The 16,500-nt window shown below is 37.5% G+C and overlaps 1 protein-coding gene across 2 annotated transcripts; it reads right to left on the bottom strand.

Annotated features, from left to right (window-relative positions):
- Nucleotides 1–3,491: 3,491 nt before the first annotated feature.
- On the bottom strand, nucleotides 3,492–7,611 carry LOC130815917 (serine/threonine/tyrosine-protein kinase HT1-like). Of its 2 annotated transcripts, none has more exons than XM_057682448.1 (4): nucleotides 7,343–7,611; nucleotides 5,845–6,786; nucleotides 4,919–5,374; nucleotides 3,492–4,108 (listed from the first exon to the last, which is right to left on the bottom strand). In XM_057682448.1, exons 2-4 carry the CDS (start codon nucleotides 6,556–6,558, stop codon nucleotides 3,839–3,841), a joined length of 1,440 nt encoding a protein of 479 aa, XP_057538431.1. In that variant the 5' UTR covers nucleotides 6,559–6,786; nucleotides 7,343–7,611; the 3' UTR covers nucleotides 3,492–3,838. The 2 variants fall into 2 exon arrangements, with proteins under 2 accessions (XP_057538431.1, XP_057538432.1); XM_057682449.1 differs by having other exon boundaries at nucleotides 5,845–6,565.
- Nucleotides 7,612–16,500: the final 8,889 nt, after the last annotated feature.

Raw genomic sequence — 16,500 nt, 5'->3', positions numbered from 1 at the left:
TTTAATTATGCTTGAGTAAAAATTATAAAAAATTGATATTAATAAAATTTACAATAAGACGAATTAAATAAGATTCCACAAGACTGTTTTGTAACTAATAGATTAAGAACAAATCACATAAAAAGAGTGATTGGTAAATAATGTTGAAAAACCAAATAGAATAAGTAAAACGAGTAGGAGGGATTACTAAGTTAAATTATCTATATAGTATAAGTTTAAATAACTAGAACCTATAACTCGAGCAAAAGAATCAAAACTCAAATAACTAGAACCTATAAAAGGTTGACTTTTAAATATGATGAAAGATTACTCTACTTTACAAGAGGGATAACATTAAATCACAACAGGGATCATCATCATCTTATCCAGTATATCCCACCCATAAAACTATGAGTAGGGTCTGAGGAGGATACGACGGTAACAACTCACACCTTGAGAACGAGGCCAATAAGTGCAACAACTCGAGAAAGATCATGAGTATATCCTGCAAAGAATAAGGCTGAGTGAAGCTGACGTTAACTACACAAGCCTATATCTTATTACCTAAACTTGATCATTAATTAAATAAATCACAATAGAGATCCTATTGATTAAATGATGTAAATGACAATTGCGTAGAAAAATGAGATAAGAAATCAATTACTTGTTGAAATATATAAGTTGAAATGAGAAATTTAAATTGGAAAATATAAGTGAAGTTAAGATTGCTCACATCTACGGATGGTCATGGGTCCAGGACCCTGTAGGACCCGCCCCGGACCCGCCCCTTTTATAAGGGTCTGGGTCCTAATTTTTGAGACCCGTCGGATCCGGGTCTGGGTCTGGATCCAAATTTTATTTGACGGGTCCGGATCCGGGTCCGGGTCCTAAGGTGAAGACCCGGACCCTAAAGTTTTAAATTTTAAATTTTATATTTTTGAATTATGATATTATGAATGGATGGGCGTGGGAGTGGGAGTGGGCCATTCTCATTCTCAATTATTTACTTTTATAAGCCTTGCGTTGCCTCCTCTTACTGAGATTACAGTGTTGGTCTTCCACTGACTGCTTTGCTCTATTTTCATATCCTTCTTGTTTAGAAATGTTCAAGATATGGTAACTTTTTCAAACAATTTTGTTGACGGGATATAATCTAATTATTTTGTAATACGATATATTTTGTATTTGAATTTCATGGACTCGAACAAGTATTAGTAATACGATAATAAGTTGCTTACAAAAATACAAAAAAACTCGAAAAAGGTTCAATTTTGACAAATCAAAGAGGCTTTGTATAAGACCCATTAAGGACCCTAGACCCTATCAGACCCGTAGGGTCCGGATCCGGGTCTGAAAATTTTGGACCATAGGGTCCGGATCCGGGTTTGGATCCAAAAAAATAGGGTCCGGGTCCGGGTCTGGGTCTGGCCAGACCCGCCCCATAACCATCCCTACTCACATCAAATCCAACTTTAACATGTTAAAATTACTAAAAAAAACAACGTACATCTAATTTAACTATAATTTCTTAGACCCAATTAAAAGTCACGGGTTGACCTAGAGATGAAGGCTTTCCTTCCACCTTGTGAAAGTTCATTTCTTACCATTTAGGAGGAAGATCAGAAAATCTAAAAAAACCAAATCACTTTAATAAAAACGCCTTCTATAAACATACCACTATCCGAGTACGACAACAAAGCAAATTCATAGCCTCTGTTCCAAAAAGAGGCTTAAAAGCAATCAAATTTTGAATAAAACTTCACCTTATTAAAAAACAATGTTAGAGTCTTAAAGCAACATATAAAATTAGTTACATGATAACAGATCATACTTAATTCAGCCTTATTTGTATAATCCACCACTACGAAAACTTATTCACTTCTCCACTTAATGTGGAACAGAAAAATGAAGAGGTATCTATACAATAATGGAACAACAAACTAAAACAATGGCAGGGATAAAATTTCTGGAATTGGTCCTGTACAAATAAAATGGAGAAGATACGTCATCATCATCCAACCCAGTATATCCATTCATAGAAAAATTATAAACAGGGTCTGGGGAGGGAAGGACGGCGGCAACTCATACCCGTAAAAGAGAGCGTGGCCAAAGGAATCCCCCGGCTCGAGAAAGATACGAAGACGTAGCTACATGGGAGAAAAAACATATAAAAGAAAATAAGTAGACCCACCTACAGAATAAAAGGGGACAAGAAGGAGGGGCGGGATGACAGGAACCTACGAGAACATCAGTAATCTAAAACATGGATATGACGCCTCCAACTACCCCTATCCTTAGTCAGGCCCTTGGAGAGGTTTAGCTCCCGCAAGTCGATTTTTATCTGTTCGTCTCAAGTTCTCCTGGGTCATCTTCGACTCTTCTTACCCTCTACTATAATACTTTCTACTCTCCTCACAGGGGTGGCGAAAGTTTTTCTCTGCACATGTCCAAACCATCTCAATCTCTTTTCACGCATTTTTCCCGAAATAGGTGCTACTCCTAGTTTGTCTCTAAAATCTTGGTTCCTATTTCTATCCATCGATGTATGCCCACACATCCACCTCAGCATACGCATTTCTGTAACTTCCGTCTTATATTCAAAAGATTTCTTAACAGGCCAGCATTCGGTCCCATACAGCAGAGCGGGTCTGATAGCCGCCCGATAAAATTTTTCCTTTTAACCTGCTTGGAAATTTCTTATCACATAGTACCGCGGTGGCTGCACGCCATCTGATCCAACCCGCCTGAATGAGATGGTTTACATCTCCGTCAATCTCTCCATCGCTTTGAATGATCGATCCCAAATGCTTGTACTTGGTCGTACATGCTTGGCCATGTGCAGCCATGAAAAAATTTGGCGAACCTTTCATGCTTGGCCGCTCTAACCTTTCATGACCAGATCGAGTGGGATTATGTCAAATTTAAACGAACTAGGGCAGGTCAAGGCCGTTTATACCCTTTCCACTTTAACCTATTTTTTAAAAGCTCTAGTTCTTTTATTATACATTATAATCCGTTGGGTTGACCCACCTATGTAAATGATAATATCATATAAAAATATTATAAAAAAAAAAAAAAAACAAAAGTGGTAAAATTTTTGTCGCAACTAATCCATATAATTATCCGACCTAACCTGATCGACCCTTTTCACCAAGGACCGTCAATGATCTGACCCGTTATTAACCCGATCCGCAAATGACCCGTTAAAATGTGACCGGACCTTTGACCCGTTGGGTCGACAAGCCCAGTTAAACACCTCTACTCAAGCATCAGGATAAAATCAGCAGTAGATGCCAGCAATGTCATACACAGATGCATAATCCTACACAAGCAGTATCAGGCTATCAGCAAGTGAAATTATGTCCACACAACAGAGCTTATGAAAAAAGGGTTTAATAAACAATATTCTCTCCAATTCATTTGAGTTGTCCTATTTAATTTTGACACACTATCCAATGCACTAATTCAATTCTAAATAACTTTAATTGTACATAATTAAAAATTATAAAAAATTAATATTAATAAAATTTACATTAAGACGAATCAAACAAGATCCCACATGACTATATTTTGACATCTAGATTAAGAATAAAATACAAATAAATAGTGTTAAAAAACTAAATGGAACAACGGCAACAAAACAGCAAGACAAAAACCTGTTGTGGACTCGTGGGAATTGTACTACTATTTAACAACCAGCCTTGAACCGCCTTACTTAATATATCCATCCCGTATCCATCAAAAGAAAAAAAAAAAAAAAAGAAGGCATATTTCTTTTTCCTATATCAAAACAAAGCGACAAAAAACAGGCCTACTTATTACAAGATAATTTGAAATGAACTACAAAAGCCAAGTGGTGTCAAATAAACTTAGGTTTAGGCATAATATTAGAATTATTGTGAGGGGTACTAAGCTTTTGTATTCGATACAGAAAACCCTTCTTTTGATCCTGGATAAAATTTGGTAACAGCTTCAAGGTTCCATCATTAGCAAATGAAGATTCAAACCCCTCAAGGACTTTCACAATCTGCCAAAACTCAGGCCTCTCTTTTGGAACTCGAGACCAACATTGTTCTATTAGAGCTTTCATTGCTGGAGGACAGCGCTCAGGAACGTTAGGCCGCGCATTCTACAATCAAAAAATTTGGGTTTAAATTAGTATTTTGTATCTTCTAAAGAATTTGGAATATAGAAACGCAACATCACAAATCAGACAAAGTGAGATGCAAAGCTTGGATGACAAATCTGTAAACTTGTACGTCCTTGATGGGTGTTTGGTTATGGCTTTTTGCTTAGATTTTGGCTTTTGACTTGGTCAAACAGACAAAAAAGTATTTGGTAAATGGCTTTTAAACCAACTGATAAGCTACTGCTGTTAGTTTTTTTTGTTGTTTTTGGCTTATTGACCCACTTTTTCTTAATAAACAGCCAACAGTCAATACCTAAATTTATCAAATATCTCCATAAACAGCTGGCTTTTTCAACTAGCTTAAAAGCTAACAAAAACAACCAACACTTCCAACTAGTCAAACAAGTTAACTAAAAAGTCAACGGCCAATAGCCAATAGCCAATAGCCATCGACCAATTGCCAAATACCCCAATAGAAAATTGCCACCATGGTTGATCTCTAGTTTGAATTAGCTTTTCACTAAGGTGAGCACACAAATTTAACTTGATAGTTATATCAGTATATAAAGTGCAAACACAAAATAAACTGAATGACACCATCACTGTAACGCAATTCGCTAGCTACTTTGCTTTTCGAATTCGCAATTCGCTTTTCGAATTCGCAATTCGCTCAAATTTGTCCAAAAATAGCCCAAAACTGACCATAATTCGCTTTTTTCGATTCGCGAAGTGATTAACGAATCATGTGACATTGCACACCATACTATAGAGATTACAATAAAATCTATGAACCAGCATAGAGAAACCAACCGTAGTCATAACAGCGAAAGCAGCCTGGAAAGACATCCTGTCCTCATAAGGGATGCTTCCAGATACCATCTCCCATAGCATGAGTCCAAAGCTATATACATCCGCTTTCCGTCCATAAGGATCGTGCCTAATCATCTCAGGAGCCATCCAGCGGTATGTTCCAGGATCATCTGAAACAGGATCACAGTGTTCTTCCTCACAAGCAATCCCAAAATCAGCAATTTTCATGTGAAAATCTTGATCAATTAGAATATTTTCGGGTTTAAGATCCCTATGAACAAGACCTTGTGCGTGCACATATTCCATTCCACGAGCAATTTCAAGTGCCACGGAGATTAACTTCTCCAAAGGTAGTGTTTCGTGTTCAAGCCTATGCAAGTATGCCCTCAACGAGCCCTCTGACAAGTACTCGGTCACAATGCAAAAGACCAGTGGTTGTCTGCATGCACCTATAAACTGATCCAAACAAATATGCATATGATTTTAGATCCCTATGAAATGTTATCTCCTCAATCTTATCAGTGATTAGGGGTGTTTAATGGGTCAGACCCCCATTTTAAGCCCTTATCCGGCCCGTTTTTAGTAGGACTTTGTAAAGATCAGACCAAAAATGGGCTCTAATATAATTAAAATGAAATGGACTATGAAAAGACTTAATAAGGGTCAAAAAACTTGATTATTATAAATGCTGATTTAATATAAATTGATAAATGGGAATTTAAATAATTTTAAGTAATAAAAAAGGGCCGGGTTGGGCCGGTCTCGGCTTTTAAAGCCCGCTACATTTAAAGCCCACATTAAGTTTAAAGAAGCTAATTTTTATTTAAGCCCGGTCCGACCCGACCCAACCCTTACACGGCCCGCTGAACACCCCTAGACTCATCAGTGTATCCAATAAACAAGCCTGAGTGGAAGAGCAAGGCTACCTTAACTACATTAGCATGGTGAAGGCGCGACAAAAGAGTAACTTCTCGATTAAACTGCTTCTCTAATCTAGCTGATAAGCTTCCATTTTCGTCATCATCTGGCAACCGAATCATCTTCACAGCGACAGGTTCATCCTTATATAATCCCCGGTAAAGCCTACTGTAAGAACCATGAGCAAATTTATGCCCGAGAAACAACTGTGAAAGATCAATCATGTACTCATCAGCTGCATCCACAGCTGTAACTCTTCCCCCTGCATGATCAAAGTATTTTCCCCAGCCGAATTTCACATTAGACTTCCTACTGTCTGGAATTGATTTGTTCGTTTTCTTATCGGGCTTCTTCCTTCGAGAAATCGGGGTTAATGATCTCTTTACTTCCATTTGAGCGTCCTTAAATGTATCCGACAAAGGAACTTCAAGCGGAGGTGACACGGTTCTTTGTTTGTTCGTCAATGGATGTCGCAGAACCTGGGTTTGATTTGATTCGTGTACCTTGCGAACACCGACTAATTCAGGGCGAGAAGCAGCAATTTCAGGTAAAGTGGCTGCTTCGGGCCGAGAAGCAGGAGTTTCGGGTCTAGGTTTGAATTGGGGAATTTCCTGTGTTCGAAATCTTAATGACATGGAGGCCAATATAGATGAATCGATTCGATGACATACAGTGTGTGAAAACTTCGTCCTCCTGATCAAGGAAGAAGAAGATTCATCCATTGGGCTCCTACAAAACAAAATTGAGATCGAAATCCTCCTTATAATACCCTAAATCTGCCTTCAATCCAATAATACCTCAAAAAATGATTGTACCCAAATCCCAAAATACAAATTCCTTTAGCAAACCATAAGAATTCAATATCAATTTCTTAATAATAAAGCAGGACGATGATCGAAATTAAATTATGTGTTTACAAACCCTAATGAAGCTTCAAACCCAAAATTTCTCTGCAAACATAAGTACCCAACAACGCATAATTAGAAATTATCAAATGTGTAGTAACCTTTATAAGATATGAATCAAAAACTTGCTGCATCAAAGTCATATACCCAAAAATCTGAAGCCTTTGAGCATTTATAAAAAAAAAAAATTTTTTAAAAATTAAAAAAAAAAAAAAAAAAAAAAAAAAAAAAACCATTTTCTCATATCAAAAAAGGAGGAATTTTTGGAAAAAGCACCAAAAAATATCAAAAAAAGCAAATAATTAAATAAAAAAGCCAAATACCATATCACTATCTCTATTACCCTTAAATATCCCCATGGAGATAGGATGCATAACAAATCAATCAAAATAAAAAATAAAAAATAAAAAATCATGACTTTACAACATTATAGAAATATGAAGACTAATTCCATGATAAAAAAAAAAAAGAAATCAATGATTGCCAAAAATAAAACAATAATGTTGTAGTACAAGAAACAAGGGAGATCCAGAAACAAAACACTTTCATGAGAAATTTACAAAATTTGCAAAATAACAACCACCCAATAAAAAAAACATACCAGAAGAAGGGTATAATATTAATTAACCAAAGATATACTCTAGAATTGTGTTGTTGGTGAAGTACGAGTAAATTTTTGTGATTGTTTGGTGTTAATTTTAGTGTGTTTTTGGTGGCCTTTCAATGAGTATTAGGCTATTAGCAAGCGGAAGTAATATAGGGGGGAATTGGGGCATGGAGATACAAAGTCCCCTCAAAATTTGTAAACGAATGTGCATTAAGAAAAAGTCAGCGCTGAATGAGGAAAATTTGAAACTGTATTTACATTTTGCATTGGTTAATTGATCATGTTTGATTGCCTCATTTTAATTTTTAAATACTTTAAATTTTTTTTAATGATATTTAAACTTTTTAAGTTCTAATTAATTATTAATTATAAATTATAATATGACAGGAAATATGACGTTTTAGGTAAATGAATTTTATTTAAAAAATGATTTTGAAATTGATTTTTCAACTTTTTATTTTATACTTTTAAGAAAAAATAATAAAATATAAAAAAAATCATTAAACAAACATCCAATGTTTTAAGTAAGTTATGTCAAAAAGGGTCCCTTCTCTCTCTTGAGTTAGAGTTTTTCTCTCTCTAGGGTTTCCTAAGAGACAAAACTATCGCTCTCATGGCGGAAGATCTTGTCGAACAATGCTCCAAATTAGCCATCATGAATGGCGAAGAAGATATTGGGATTCTGGATGATTGTAATGATAATACCCACGATGAAAAGATCTCGTTACGGTTGATAGGGCGAATACTTATGGAGAAGCTTTTGAATTTCGATGCTTTTAAACGTACTATACTCCATGTTTGGTGTCTCAAAGATGGTGTGGTGATCAGATCAATGGGCTCTAATCTATTTATGTTCCAATTCTTTCATTGGCAAGATATGGAGAACGTGCTTAATGGGAGGCCATGGAGTTTCGAACAACGGTTGCTTGTGTTGCAAGAAATCGAAGGCGATGCGCAACCTCTGATGTGGTCTTAAATTTCTCTCCTTTTTGGGTAAGATTCTATAATCTTCCTTTCGGTTGTAGATCTAATAGTAATGTGTAGGTCGATTGCAAAGGCTATGAGGGAGGTTGTAGAGATAGAAGATGATTTTCTTGATGTTAATCCTTATCGTAGGGTTAGGGTCATCATTGATGTAACAAAACCTTTGAAACGACATCAACTTATTAAAACTAGGGGTGGTTCGACAGTAAAAATAACCATTAAATACGAAAGATTACCCCACATCTGCTTTCTATACGGGTTGATGAACCACACCGAGAAAAACTGTACTTTGGTGATTAAGGAAGATAAAGAGAAAGGGTATGGGTAGGGCCTTGATATAAAAGCTTCACCACGTAAGGGTCATAGTAAACAAAAGGAGGAATTAAAGGCTTTAAGAATGAAGAAGAACCTGTTTGGTATCAAGCCTAAGTGTAACATTCGGGATTTTAAAAAAAATAAAATTATATTGGGCATTAAACCAATTAGGAACCTACCATTAAACAACTAAGTTAAGTAAGTTTTATAATAATATAAATATATATATATATATATATATATATATATATATATATATATAATATATATATATATATATATATATATATATGTATGTATGTATGTATGTATATATATATATATATATATATATATATATATATATATATATATATATATATATATATATATATATATATATATATATATATATATATATATATATATATATATATATATATATATATATACATATATATATATATATATACATACATATATATATATATATATATATATATATATATATATATATATATATATATATATATATATATATATATATATATATATATATATATATATATATATATATACATACATGTATATATATACATACATATATATATATATATATATATATATATATATATATATATATATATATATATATATATATATATATATATATATATATATATATATATATATATATATATATATATATGTATGTATGTGATTCAATATGTTATTCAAGCTATTCCTTCCTACATGGTGAGCATTTTCAGAATACCCGGTGGCATTATAAATGATATTCAGACTATTTTTGATCAATTCTAGTGGGGCTCTTCGACAGATGCTAGGAAAACACATCGGCACAGTTGGGCTAGTTTGTGTTGCCCAAAGAGTAATGATGGTATGAGTTTTCTGGATCTCAAATGCTTCAACCAAGCCCTGCTAGCAAAGCAAATGTGGAGGCTACACAATAACGAGAATCCGTTCCTTTCTACTGTGATGAAAGCTCGATACTACAAACATGATGAAGCACTCGAAGCTAGAAGAGGTTTTGACCCGAGTTTTTCATGGAGAAGCATATGGGGTGCAAAGTCACTTTTACTTGAAGGTTTGGTTTGGAGAGTAGGTACGGGTAGGTCGATACAAGTGAAGAGAAACAAATGGCTAGTTGCAGATGGGAAAGCTGTGAGCCCCTAGTTCCTCAATGATGACACTGATGATTTTTTGGTTTGGGATCTTATTGATCATGATAGTAAAGAATGGAAGATCAACATCCTTCACACAATGTTCGATTCCATGACCATTGACCACATACTTACTATCCCTATTGCACCCAATGATAGGGAAGACAAAATGTTTTGGAGTCTCACGAAGGATGGCAGCTATACGGTGAAGTCGGGATACTGGTTCAGTATGGGAGGACCGTTGGACGATGCACATGATGGCGGTGGGTTGTGTTAAAAGGTGTGGAGTTCGCAATGGCCGCCTAAGCTCAAACACTTCATATGAAGAGCATGCAAGAATTCTTTACCTGTGAATGCGGTTCGACACTATAGACATATGATCGAATCCCCAATCTACTCGAGATGAAATAATGAGGTGGAAATTGTGTGCCATGCTTTGTTGGACTATTATACGACGCATGTCATGTGGCATACGCACCCTCATTTTCCTTTTTTCAGGCTGCGCCCCGATCTACCTTCTTTGATGCCCTTCAATGGCTTCTTTCCCATGCTACGTCGGAAGAGTTAGCATTGATCTGTTCTTCGATGTGGGTAAGCTGCTTTAGCAGGAATAAAGCGGTGATGGACAACTTCACATAATCACATGTGATTTGAAGCAGATGTAGACTTCTTTTGCAAAAATGGTGGGGGATTATCAACTATACACACAGAAGCTTAATGTTTGCCATTAGGGATGGTCATGGGGCGGGTCTGGCTAGACCCGGACCCTATTTTTTTTGGATCCAGACCCGGATCCGGACCCTAAGGGTCCAAATTTTCAGACCCGAACCCGGACCCTACGGGTCTGACAGGGTCTAGGGTCCTTAATGGGTCTTATACAAAGCCTCTTTGATTTGTCAAAATTGAACCTTTTTCGAGTTTTTTTGTATTTTTGTAAGCAACTTATTATCGTATTACAAATACTTGTTCGAGTCCATGAAATTCAAATACAAAATAATTACTAAAACGTAAAAACACTTGTCAAAATACATAATTAAAATCATAACAATAAATCTAAATTTGTTTTCAAATCAAATTAAATGAAGAATACAAACACTGTAATCAATTTTGAAAATGATACTTGGTATGAATTTTCTCATTCTAATTGTGAGATGGAATTTAATCACTGAACAAGAAATATAAAATATCAGAATTGAGAATGGCCCACGCCCCACGCCATCCATTCATAATATCATAATTCAAAAATTTAAAATTTAAAATTTAAAAGTTTAGGGTCCGGGTCCGGGTCCGGGTCCATGTCTGTAAAAAATTTTTGGATCCAGACCCGGACCCGGATCCGACGGGTCTCAAAAATTAAGACCCAGACCCTTATAAAAGGGGCGGGTCCGGGGCGGATCCTACGGGGTCCTGGACCCATGACCATTCTTATTTGCCATCCCTCATGGGTGCTTTCCTTCCAAAAGTGGGAACCGCCAAGTACAGGCTGGGTTAAGATCAACTTCGATGCTCATATAGGGACAAATAGGCGAAGAGGCTTAGGTGTGGTTGTTCGAGATATTAATGATAAGGTTTTACTCACCGGGACTCGATGCGTGGAAGCGAATTGGAGTGTTCATATTTTAGAGGCTGCAGCTGCTTTGTTCGCTTTAGATATCGTAAAACCGATGGGATATGGTTATGTCCATTTAGAAGGCAAATCGTTGACGGTGATCAATACATTTTTAGATCAGGAAAGGGGACGACTCACATTTACTTGTTCTTAGATAAATTGCCGATTCTATATCATGTTTTGCTGGTTTTACTTGTAGCTTTGTTCGTAGGCTTGGAAATACCGTAGGCCATTTATTAGCAAGGTGGGATACTAGTAATGCTATAGAAAAGATTTGTATGGAGCCTTTCCCACTAAGTCTACAAACCTTGCTGACCCTAGATTTATAATAATATAAGCTACAGGTTTTCTTAAAAAAAAAAAAAAGGTATGTTATGTCATAAACCATCTTTTTTTTTCAAACTATTATTATAAGGATATTTGTCAAGTCTTGTGTCGTGTCGTGTCATTTTTATGAAACGTGAATTTAACATGTTTATGGCCATGGGATCATGTCGGGTCATGAGTGACTTGTGTATCATACCGCCTGCATGACATCGCAACCCATGTCGGGTGGTCATATTTAGAGCTACTATATCATATATTAATAACTTCATTTCTTTTCAAACGTTCCATTTTCTTTTTGAGTACTATTTATCAATCACTCTTAATTTGTAATTTATTTTTAATCTATAAATTAAAATATAGTCAAATGAGATCTTATTTGATTTATCTCAACATAAGGAGTATTAATATTTATTTTTTATAATTTTTAATTGTATACAATTAAAAATATTAAAAGTTGTTTCGGTTATGAAACGAGGAAGTGCAGAAGACACTTACAATACTGTGAATGGAAGCGTGGTCTGGAACGACGACTTGTGGAGGGACGCGACTTGGATTCCTACAACACAACAAGTTAGCCTTGTCGGGGGGGTGATCTCCCGGAATACCCCTCCGACGCTCAAGTTAGAACGTAAATCGGAAATTAATGAATGATTGCTGAATGAATACAAGAGGGAATGTCGAGATTGAGATTGCTAGTGTTAGTGTTTGGGTAAGCTTAGGATGTAATATAAGCAAGGATACTAGGAAAGCTATATTTTTCACATGATCCTCCCTCCTTACTGGTAGCCACTATTTATAATGTTGAGGAAAGGAAGTTGCATCTAAGAAGTGAACTATCATGGGAGTAGTGGGAGTAATGGGAGGTGGACTGGTCATGGGAAGAATGGACAGTTATTCATCCTGAAACAAGGAGAGCCATACACTGTGGGAAAGTGGGGAGTTAGGGTTTTTTAGAGGTAACTGGACCATGGGCCATTCAAGGAAAATAGTAATTCCAGAAAAAGCCCGTTGACCGAAAGTCAAGGTCAACTAAAAAGGTCAAAAGATATTTCAGTAATATAATGCTAATTATTAAATAAATAAATTAATTGAATAAACAGTACCATGACACTTAGCCCCACGTATGAAGGAAGATGTGAGGGGAGAGCCCCAACAACCAGAAGCATCTTCCTTTATGCGGAAAAAACACGTGCCCGTCGGAGTTGATTTAGTGATGGAGAACATTCGAAAGCCCCATGCGGATGAACACATATCCAATCTGGCGAATCTTCTAACGGCTTGTGAAAATTGAGCTTGTAAGCTTTAAATCGACTGTTTATATGTCAAGTTCTGAGTTGTGACGAAGAAGATACGACCTTTTCAAAATAATTCGTGAAAAAACGAACAATGCCGCGGCTTGTAACGTGCCGCGGAGTAGCCCCAGGCGTATTATGCAGCAGCAAAAATCGTAAATGCGAGGGCTTGATTATTTCTCGGAGAACATCCGCGACTTTGGCTTAACTATGACGCGAACTAGGAATCCGTGTCTTCAATCCACATGTTCATCATGAAAATTCTCTCATACTTAGAATTTTTCAAAAATGGTAAGGGGTACCAGAGGGTCCGACTTTTCGATCATACGGTAATATTTAACACTTGGAATATTCTGGAAACGATGAGGACCACCTGGGGGTCCGACTTATGGACCATACAGACAAACTCGTCGTTGCGGAAAAGTAAAAATGTTCCCAACACCTAGTCATGGCAAACCCCTTGTTCTTCCATGATACGGTATGAGCACCGTATTCCGTGTCTTCGATCGCACGGTCATACAAGAGGTCTTCTATACTTAGAATTCTTTACCTGGGCTAGGGCTATCTAGGGGTCCGACTTGTCGACTTCACGGAAGAACATACCCCTTGCTCTTCTACGACGCGGATTCAGTACGAAGGCCCGTGTCTTCGATCGTACGAAAGTATGGGAATTCACTTGTACTTAGAATTTTTTACAATATTGACTGAATGTACCAGTGAGTCCGATTTATCGATCCCACGGACTTTCTTTGCACTTGTTTCATTCATGCTTCACTCAGGCGGCGGTTTAGAGCGAAAGTGACGCGGTATATCATCCGCCTTATCGAATGTGCAACTTTTCATACTTAGTAATTCTCGTTTCTAGGGGCGCAATTCAGGGTCCAACTTGTTGACTTCCTAGACACGTTTAAGCGCTAAAAGACTTAGAATAATTTTTCATATTCTCCCTCTCCCTGGGGGTCCGACTTATGGACCTGACGACTGTATGAGAATTTGGTAACTGGTTACTTAGAAAATTTTATAAGGTTTCACCTTTCATTGGGGGTCCGACTTTTCGACCTCCCATCTATAGTTAAGGACTGACACTTGGGTTTTGCAACATGTCCCTTTTACTGAGGGTCCGACTAGTGGACCTCAAGGGTTTTGCTAAAACACTTGGAAAAGATCTTTTGGTGACTTCCTCTAACTGGAAGACCGACTTATCGACTTCCCAGCTTTCGTTTTGGGATTCCATTTTTGTTTAATGAGGGTTCACATCCCAAGTAAGGCATTTATTGCTGCAATAAATAGGGTGGTTGGAACAATTCCTCTCATCTAATCTTCATTAACTCCCCCAAATCTTCAAATCGCTAGAAAGAGAAAGTAGAGAGAGACGCTCTGACAATCTTCATCCCTCCTTCAAACTTCTGACAAATTCTCGAAGATCTTCAAGGTTTCTGACAGATCTTCATCAAGTTTCTGACAAATCTTCAAACTCTCTTCAAGGTATTCAAACTTTTTCTCAGATTTTTCAAATTTCTTCAAGTTATTCTTCAAACTGTTCTTCATGTTCTTGAATGTTTAAAGGTTTTGGATTAGTTTTATGAATTTATCCATTATTCTTTACAAGTTTCGCCTACTATTTTTCGAATATTATTAATATGGATGTCGCGGCTACTCATGACACATTAGCTAACTTGGACATTAACATTGCTAACCCGACGGAAATTCCCTTGGTAGTATGTAGACGCTTTAATAAAGAGGGGTTGCTAATGAATGATTCGGACGATAGTAGTTCGGTGAGAATAACCCCTCATTGTGAATCAATAAAGGCCGGGGATGAATCGTCTGTCTCCCCTGTGTATACGCCGGAGAAAATGAAAACTACTCCTTGGGAAGTGGGCATTGCTTTCTTCCCGAATTACTTGCCGCGAATAAATCCTGACCTGGAAGGGTTATTGTATGTAGATATGGAAAACGTTGAAGTATCAACCGAGTCATCAGGAAGGGAAAGCGCGGCGCCGGTCCCTCCTCCATTTTACATTCCACACGGCGGGCCCCTTAATTACTTCATAGATTTACAAACCAAAAAGGATTTGGAAAGTCGACGGGAAGCCATCTCTCAGAAGTGGGGTTTAAAAGAAGACATCAACATTATTACACCGGGGAACTATGATACTGTTAGATTTCCCCCTAAAGTCGACGGGAAGCCATCTCTCAGAAGTGGGGTTTAAAAGAAGACATCAACATTATTACAGTTAGATTTCCCCCTCCACATTGTATAGCTGTATATTTTCCTTCATTCGAATTAGGACTTAGATTTCCTCTCCACCCTTTTTTCCGAGAGGTACTGGATTTTTTGAACCTTTCTGTGCCCGAGTTATACCCCAACGCTTGGGGTTGTATGGTGGCTTTTTTGATTCTTTGTAAAGTTTTGGTCGTACCACCGACGCTCACAGCGTTTAGGTATATATTTAGAGCCCGGTTATGTAATTCCCAATTACATGGCTGTGGTTGGATAACATTTACCCAATCGTCGTGGACTGAAGATAGTCCACGGCCTTCCCGACAACCAGAAAGGATATAGGACCAAGTTTGCCTATTTGTACAACTCAAGGGGATGGAACATCAAGACATCCTTCGACATCAAACCCAACATTTCGGGTTTTAATAATGGGATCCCGCAATGTTCCTTTGACGACGCGGTGATCATAGAATATGCGAAGATGGACGTTCAGTTGGGGAGGAAACCTATGAACGTCCAACTCAATTGGATACCAGGTCGTCCCGAGTTGGAGAATGAGAACCTCCTCTCGGCATTCGGCATCAGCTTGGCTATCGATCGGAGTAAGAGCCGTCGGATTCCTTTCTCCCTTAATAGTTTTTTACTCATTTCTAACTCTTGATTTTTCAGGGGTAGCCAAGGAAAATTTAAGAGCAAAGAATCCGGATCTGATGAAGAAATTCAGCATCATGCGATTTGCTGAGGGAGCTAATCAAAGGGCCGCGGAAAAGCCTCTCCCTCTTCCGCCTAAGGTACGACCTTTCTCTTAACTTTCTAATTTTTATCTTGGCTTTTTCTAAATTTCTCTTTTCATAGGATTCGGCCACTGTAGAGAAGGGCCTTGATGATGTGCCTAGCCAGCAGGAGGCTCTCCATCTCCTCGAAGAGAGGAAAAAAATTCACATTCCCGATGAGTCTAAGAGGGTGATCCCTCAGACGAGGGATGCGAAGAAAAAGAGTGGGAAGGAGAGGAAGAGGAAAAGAGACTCTTCTTCCTACGGGGAGATCTCGGCCAAGAGGGCCTCCGTAGATACCATTCATACGGCGGTGCCTCTCCGGATGAGGCCAGCTGTGGAAGCAGCGTCCTCTCCCCAGGCTACTTCTGTGCCCATTTCTGACAAGGGCAAGGAGAAAGTAGGGGAGTCTTCCTCGGCTCCGGATTCACAATTTGCGGAGGTGTATCGTCGTCGGGAAGTTCCACC

The sequence above is a fragment of the Amaranthus tricolor genome, chromosome 6 (genome assembly GCF_026212465.1).
Source record: "Amaranthus tricolor cultivar Red isolate AtriRed21 chromosome 6, ASM2621246v1, whole genome shotgun sequence".
In the NCBI taxonomy this organism is placed as follows: domain Eukaryota; kingdom Viridiplantae; phylum Streptophyta; class Magnoliopsida; order Caryophyllales; family Amaranthaceae; genus Amaranthus; species Amaranthus tricolor.
The sequence above is the reverse complement of the archived record's forward strand: the minus strand, read 5'-3'. Positions and strand labels throughout refer to the sequence as shown.

What these genes read in the sequence shown, in the direction of transcription:
- LOC130815917 (XM_057682448.1), bottom strand. Translation starts at nt 6,558, where the DNA reads ATGGATGAATCTTCTTCTTCCTTGATCAGGAGGACGAAGTTTTCACAC. An exon ending in ACCATGCTAATGTAGTTAAG is followed by an intron (nt 5,375 to 5,844) that starts GTAGCCTTGCTC and finishes TGTTTGGATCAG; the next exon opens with TTTATAGGTGCATGCAGACA. An exon ending in CTTTCGCTGTTATGACTACG is followed by an intron (nt 4,109 to 4,918) that starts GTTGGTTTCTCT and finishes TTTTGATTGTAG; the next exon opens with AATGCGCGGCCTAACGTTCC.